The sequence below is a fragment of the Leuresthes tenuis genome, unplaced genomic scaffold (assembly GCF_036924035.1).
Source record: "Leuresthes tenuis unplaced genomic scaffold, fLeuTen1.0.hap1 SCAF_1, whole genome shotgun sequence".
In the NCBI taxonomy this organism is placed as follows: Eukaryota; Metazoa; Chordata; class Actinopteri; order Atheriniformes; family Atherinopsidae; genus Leuresthes; species Leuresthes tenuis.
The window spans coordinates 35,167,185-35,174,368 of record NW_027325355.1 but is presented as its reverse complement, the minus strand read 5'-3'; the positions used below and the strand labels follow the sequence as shown (position 1 = coordinate 35,174,368).

Here is a 7,184-nt window from a genome sequence, read left to right as displayed (position 1 = left end):
CAGAACCTCTGGAACCTTCTAAAATCTATACCAGCTCTTGAACCTCATAAGGACCCGAACAATAAGTGTTAATAAGGTTCCAAAGACTCTAAAATCTCATTAATGGGTTCACTAAAAATGGTAAAAAGCTCCAACATATTAAGAATTATTCTAAATGATAAAATGACTCAAACGTATTTTCAGAATGAACCAAAACACTGAGATTCTCATCAAAACCTTTAATTGTCAAGCTGGACATAAATAGAAAAAAATACAGAACTCTGAGGGACAGACGTCATTTTACAGTGTTATTCCAGATTTCAAATGTTCTGGAGCATGAAGCCAGTGTTAGGAATGTGTAATCAGTGCTGTTTGATGCCCTCAGGAGGGGAAGAGCGGTTCTTTTCTTTTAGTTTTCAGCTGAAAGATGAACGTCAGCCTCTGAAATCAGTTAAAGTTACACAAGAAAACAACTGCAGCGATCCATTGAATGTACGGAAGAAAAGAAGAAGTTCCACCTCATTGATGGCGTCCAAACTTTGTACAAATCAGCCACGTTATCAGTGATGTCACACAAGCGTTTGAGTCCAGTTCCACGAGCCGCTTCTTTTCAGTCGGATAACTGAAGGCTGAGCGTGAAGCCGGATTGTTTCCAGCTTTAAGACACTTTCTGCTTGTTGTCATGAAGCCGGATTGTCTGTTTGCATAGATGTGAGTCTGCAGCGTGAAATGAAGGAAGTCAGCAGGCAGACGAGCCAAAGGGCTGAAATCATAGTGCAAAGAGCCCCAAACCTGCAGCGTGTCCTCAGAGAGTCTGCAGGAAGGCTCGTGTTGCTCCCCGCAGTCCCACCGCCGCCACAGGACGCCACAGAACGCCACCGGCCGCCACAGAACGCCACAGAACGCCACGGGCCGCCACAGGACAGGCCGCCACAGAACGCCACAGAACGCCACGGGCCGCGCTGCGTTCTCACGTTTCAGCTCATTAACCACATAAAACATCCTCCCAACTCACCGTGAGAGCTTTCTGTCATGGAAGAGGAATCTTTGTTGGAGCGTTAAAGGACACGGACAGTCCTGCAGTGTAGGGCGCCGCCTGTAAGCAGGGGGACGCCACGGGGGGGGATTTCTTTTGTCTGATAAATGTATTAAACGCGTTATAATGTGTTATATTGGAGGAGTTTTAAAGGTCTCACGTTCTGCTCCAGAGTTGGTTGGAGAGAAGATCATTTTACGGCCGTTTCACAGCAACGTTTAACCTGCAGGCCTCAGGTTTCCTGAACTTTATTTAATCTTGTTTGACTCCACAGAACGAAGCTGAAAGGATGGTTCCCAGCTCTGTCTGCAGTTAATGAGCTAAAACCCGTCCTACTCTTCATCAACTCCACACTTCGCTCAGTTCCCGCAGCCGATCTCCTCCTTGTAGCGGCTCGTGAGCGAGTTGGCTTTCTGCGTCAGCTTGGACAGAACGGCGTGGAGTCCGTTCAGGTGGAAGTGGAACTGTTTCTCCAGGTCGTCCTCCTCCTCCTCGGCCCGTGACGCCTCCATCAGGCCCGCCGCGTCCTTGCGGCGCTCGTCGCCCTGCAGGACGCCCCACTCCATGTCGTTACGGATGGACTTGAGCAGGATGTAGGAGCTGTACATGTTGGCGTCCTGGTGCAGGTAGGCGCTGGGTTCGGCGACTGTTCCGTTGGCGGCGCTGCTCTCTGCCGTCTTCAGGTCCTCGCTGTCGTCCAATGGGACGTCCCGCAGCAGGCTGGGCACCATCACCGTCTGGTCCATGTTGTTGACGGCGCCGATGAAGCGGTTCATGGCGTTGAACAGCGAGTTCTTCTGGTTGTAGGAGGCAGACATCTGCATCATGGCGACCGTGGTCACAGGCCAAGGCCAAATTTAGCCTGATAATGCTCTTTAGGGGATTATTATGAGGCTTCGGCCTGATCCTGGGCCAGCTCTTAACTGGCTCCTGACCCGAGAGAGGCACTCACCGCTGCCACGTGGACCGCCCAACCACTGTTCAGGCTCCAGACTCCCGTCCCGGCCGGCGGTGGAGGCCGTCTGCTGCTGCTGGCCCTCAGACCAACGTTTCAGCCAGCGCTCCAACAGCCACCTGCAGTGAAGGCAGAAAAGAATGAACGGAAGATTTAACTCACTGTAGAAAGGAAATGTCTGCTTCAACCTGCTGCAGCACCTGCACAGGGTCCCACAGCCGGGCTGTAATTACTTTAAAGACACTTCCGGGAGAATAAAATGCAGGTTAACTAACAAGGAAGCCTTTAGCACCACCTGGTAGATGATTTCTGTTGGCTGTGAGCCGAGTGTAAAAACAGCCAGCATAAAAATATCAGAGAAATGTTCATTTAAAGCTCTGAAACGCGTTCATTTAAAGCTCTGAAACGCGTTCATGTAAAGCTCGGAAACGCGTTCATTTAAAGCTCTGAAACGCGTTCATTTAAAGCTCGGAAACGCGTTCGTTTAAAGCTCTGAAACGCGTTCATTTAAAGCTCGGAAACGCGTTCATTTAAAGCTCTGAAACGCGTTCGTTTAAAGCTCGGAAACGCGTTCATTTAAAGCTCTGAAACGCGTTCATTTAAAGCTCGGAAACGCGTTCATTTAAAGCTCTGAAACGCGTTCCTTTAAAGCTCGGAAACGCGTTCGTTTAAAGCTCGGAAACTCGTTCATTTAAAGCTCTGAAACGCGTTCATTTAAAGCTCTGAAACGCGTTCCTTTAAAGCTCTGAAACGCGTTCCTTTAAAGCTCTGAAACGCGTTCATTTAAAGCTCGGAAACGCGTTCCTTTAAAGCTCGGAAACGCGTTCGTTTAAAGCTCTGAAACGCGTTCGTTTAAAGCTCGGAAACACGTTCATTTAAAGCTCGGAAACGCGTTCATTTAAAGCTCGGAAACGCGTTCGTTTAAAGCTCTGAAACGCGTTCGTTTAAAGCTCGGAAACGCATTCGTTTAAAGCTCGGAAACGCGTTCATTTAAAGCTCTGAAACACGTTCATGTAAAGCTCTGAAACTCGTTCGTTTAAAGCTCGGAAACGCGTTCATTTAAAGCTCTGAAACACGTTCATGTAAAGCTCGGAAACTCGTTCATTTAAAGCTCGGAAACGCGTTCGTTTAAAGCTCTGAAACGCGTTCATTTAAAGCTCTGAAACGCGTTCATTTAAAGCTCGGAAACGCGTTCATTTAAAGCTCGGAAACGCGTTCATGTAAAGGTCGGAAACTCGTTCATTTAAAGCTCTGAAACTCGTTCATTTAAAGCTCTGAAACGCGTTCGTTTAAAGCTCTGAAACGCGTTCGTTTAAAGCTCGGAAACGCGTTCGTTTAAAGCTCGGAAACGCGTTCGTTTAAAGCTCTGAAACGCGTTAGTTTAAAGCTCTGAAACGCGGTAGTTTAAAGCTCGGAAACGCGTTCGTTTAAAGCTCGGAAACGCGTTCGTTTAAAGCTCGGAAACGCGTTCGTTTAAAGCTCGGAAACGCGTTCGTTTAAAGCTCGGAAACGCGTTCGTTTAAAGCTCTGAAACGCGTTCATTTAAAGCTCTGAAACGCGTTCCTTTAAAGCTCGGAAACGCGTTCGTTTAAAGCTCGGAAACGCGTTCGTTTAAAGCTCGGAAACGCGTTCGTTTAAAGCTCGGAAACGCGTTCGTTTAAAGCTCGGAAACGCGTTCATTTAAAGCTCTGAAACGCGTTCATTTAAAGCTCTTAAACGCGTTCATTTAAAGCTCTGAAACGCATTCATTTAAAGCTCTGAAACGCGTTCATTTAAAGCTCTGAAACGCGTTCATGTAAAGCTCGGAAACTCGTTCATTTAAAGCTCTGAAACGCGTTCGTTTAAAGCTCGGAAACGCGTTCATTTAAAGCTCGGAAACGCGTTCATGTAAAGCTCGGAAACTCGTTCATTTAAAGCTCTGAAACGCGTTCGTTTAAAGCTCGGAAACGCGTTCATTTAAAGCTCGGAAACGCGTTCATGTAAAGCTCGGAAACGCGTTCATGTAAAGCTCGGAAACGCGTTCATTTAAAGCTCTGAAACGCGTTCATTTAAAGCTCTGAAACGCGTTCATTTAAAGCTCAGAAACGCGTTCATGTAAAGCTCGGAAACGCGTTCGTTTAAAGCTCGGAAACGCGTTCGTTTAAAGCTCGGAAACGCGTTCATTTAAAGCTCTGAAACACGTTCCTTTAAAGCTCTGAAACGCGTTCGTTTAAAGCTCTGAAACGCGTTAGTTTAAAGCTCTGAAACGCGTTCGTTTAAAGCTCGGAAACGCGTTCGTTTAAAGCTCTGAAACGCGTTCGTTTAAAGCTCGGAAACGCGTTCGTTTAAAGCTCGGAAACGCGTTCGTTTAAAGCTCTGAAACGCGTTCGTTTAAAGCTCGGAAACGCGTTCGTTTAAAGCTCTGAAACGCGTTCCTTTAAAGCTCTGAAACGCGTTCGTTTAAAGCTCTGAAACGCGTTCCTTTAAAGCTCTGAAACGCGTTCCTTTAAAGCTCTGAAACGCGTTCGTTTAAAGCTCTGAAACGCGTTCATTTAAAGCTCTGAAACGCGTTCATGTAAAGCTCGGAAACGCGTTCGTTTAAAGCTCGGAAACGCGTTCGTTTAAAGCTCGGAAACGCGTTCATTTAAAGCTCGGAAACGCGTTCATTTAAAGCTCGGAAACGCGTTCATTTAAAGCTCGGAAACGCGTTCATTTACAGCTCGGAAACGCGTTCATTTAAAGCTCTGAAACGCGTTCATTTAAAGCTCGGAAACGCGTTCATTTAAAGCTCTGAAACGCGTTCATTTAAAGCTCGGAAACGCGTTCATTTAAAGCTCTGAAACTCGTTCATTTAAAGCTCTGAAACGCGTTCGTTTAAAGCTCGGAAACGCGTTCGTTTAAAGCTCGGAAACGCGTTCGTTTAAAGCTCTGAAACGCGTTAGTTTAAAGCTCTGAAACGCGGTAGTTTAAAGCTCTGAAACGCGGTAGTTTAAAGCTCGGAAACGCGTTCGTTTAAAGCTCGGAAACGCGTTCGTTTAAAGCTCGGAAACGCGTTCGTTTAAAGCTCGGAAACGCGTTCGTTTAAAGCTCGGAAACGCGTTCGTTTAAAGCTCGGAAACGCGTTCGTTTAAAGCTCTGAAACGCGTTCATTTAAAGCTCTGAAACGCGTTCATTTAAAGCTCTGAAACGCGTTCCTTTAAAGCTCGGAAAAGCGTTCGTTTAAAGCTCGGAAACGCGTTCGTTTAAAGCTCGGAAACGCGTTCGTTTAAAGCTCGGAAACGCGTTCATTTAAAGCTCTGAAACGCGTTCATTTAAAGCTCTTAAACGCGTTCATTTAAAGCTCTGAAACGCGTTCATTTAAAGCTCTGAAACGCGTTCATGTAAAGCTCTGAAACGCGTTCGTTTAAAGCTCGGAAACGCGTTCGTTTAAAGCTCGGAAACGCGTTCGTTTAAAGCTCGGAAACGCGTTCGTTTAAAGCTCTGAAACGCGTTCGTTTAAAGCTCGGAAACGCGTTCGTTTAAAGCTCGGAAACGCGTTCGTTTAAAGCTCGGAAACGCGTTCGTTTAAAGCTCGGAAACGCGTTCGTTTAAAGCTCGGAAACGCGTTCGTTTAAAGCTCGGAAACGCGTTCGTTTAAAGCTCGGAAACGCGTTCGTTTAAAGCTCGGAAACGCGTTCGTTTAAAGCTCGGAAACGCGTTCGTTTAAAGCTCGGAAACTCGTTCATTTAAAGCTCTGAAACGAGTTCGTTTAAAGCTCGGAAACGAGTTCGTTTAAAGCTCGGAAACGAGTTAGTTTAAAGCTCGGAAACGCGTTCGTTTAAAGCTCGGAAACGCGTTCGTTTAAAGCTCGGAAACACGTTCGTTTAAAGCTCGGAAACGCGTTCGTTTAAAGCTCGGAAACGCGTTCGTTTAAAGCTCTGAAACGCGTTCGTTTAAAGCTCTGAAACGCGTTCGTTTAAAGCTCGGAAACGCGTTCATTTAAAGCTCTGAAACGCGTTCGTTTAAAGCTCGGAAACGCGTTCGTTTAAAGCTCTGAAACGCGTTCGTTTAAAGCTCTGAAACGCGTTCGTTTAAAGCTCGGAAACGCGTTCATTTAAAGCTCTGAAACGCGTTCGTTTAAAGCTCGGAAACGCGTTCATTTAAAGCTCTGAAACACGTTCCTTTAAAGCTCTGAAACGCGTTCGTTTAAAGCTCTGAAACGCATTCATTTAAAGCTCTGAAACGCGTTCGATTAAAGCTCGGAAACGCGTTCATTTAAAGCTCGGAAACGCGTTCATGTAAAGCTCTGAAACGCGTTCCTTTAAAGCTCTGAAACAGTCTGTTCAGAATACATCCTAAAACTACTCCATCCATGCACTCATTCCTGACTAATTCCTCAACTTTCCTTCCAACAGACATGAGAGGAACTCCGGGAAAAAGAGACAAAAGCTCTCCAGATTCTCTCGTTTTGTGTTATTCGTGTTATTTTTCATGTAAATGCGGAGCTGCTGCGTCCTAAAACTACAAGCTGAGATGTAAACTCCGTATTTTTTAAATAGATTTAATCTAAAACAGACATCATCTCTGCGGAATATGTCCGTTTACTGAAGCCGGTCCGTTCTGTGAAATACCAGGAAATGAACTGCGATCACCTGATTGATCCAGTTAGAAATCATTTTCCAATAGAGTGAATATCACACATATAACAATAGTATTCTTCTTTAAAGTTTAAAGTGTACCTCTATGTTATTACAAGTTAAACTGTCGGCTTTATCCGGAACAAGTCGGCCGTGCATCCCTCTCACAAATCACCGCCCTGATGACGGCTAATTCCGGGTACCGCTATCCCGCATGATTGGCGCCGCTGAAGCGAAGAAACCTCGGCGGGCAGAGACCCGGTGTTCTTACCGTGTATCAGGGGTCGTTCCCGGGCGCTGGTGGTGTGTCCGGGACCGCTTTCCGCTTGTTTATCTGTGCGGGAATGGGTCGCACCGGCCGGTCAGCGAGTTCGTCTGGAAGCGGCTGACAGCAGAGGAGCGGCGGGGCGGAGCTACCGGACACAGCCAATCACAGCGGGGTATTCCAGATGCAGCCAATCATACAGGGTTTGACGTCACACCGACCGTTGGAAAATGTTACATTGTTTATAGAATTAAAATATAAATTTAACGTCTTATAAATTTATAGTAACGGCATTATTATAATGTCAAATGAAGAGATTAATAATATGTGGCATAATCTTATTTCAGTTTTATT

At 46.0% G+C, this 7,184-nt stretch overlaps 1 protein-coding gene across 1 annotated transcript; it reads right to left on the bottom strand.

Annotated features, from left to right (window-relative positions):
* Nucleotides 1-203: 203 nt before the first annotated feature.
* Nucleotides 204-1,892, bottom strand: LOC140288792 (mid1-interacting protein 1-B-like). The gene has a single exon (XM_072379215.1). It carries the CDS (start codon nucleotides 1,840-1,842, stop codon nucleotides 1,375-1,377), a length of 468 nt encoding a protein of 155 aa, XP_072235316.1. The 5' UTR covers nucleotides 1,843-1,892; the 3' UTR covers nucleotides 204-1,374.
* Nucleotides 1,893-7,184: the final 5,292 nt, after the last annotated feature.

Bases quoted from the DNA above. Each gene is read 5' to 3' on its own strand.
- LOC140288792 (XM_072379215.1), bottom strand. From the start codon at position 1,842: ATGATGCAGATGTCTGCCTCCTACAACCAGAAGAACTCGCTGTTCAAC.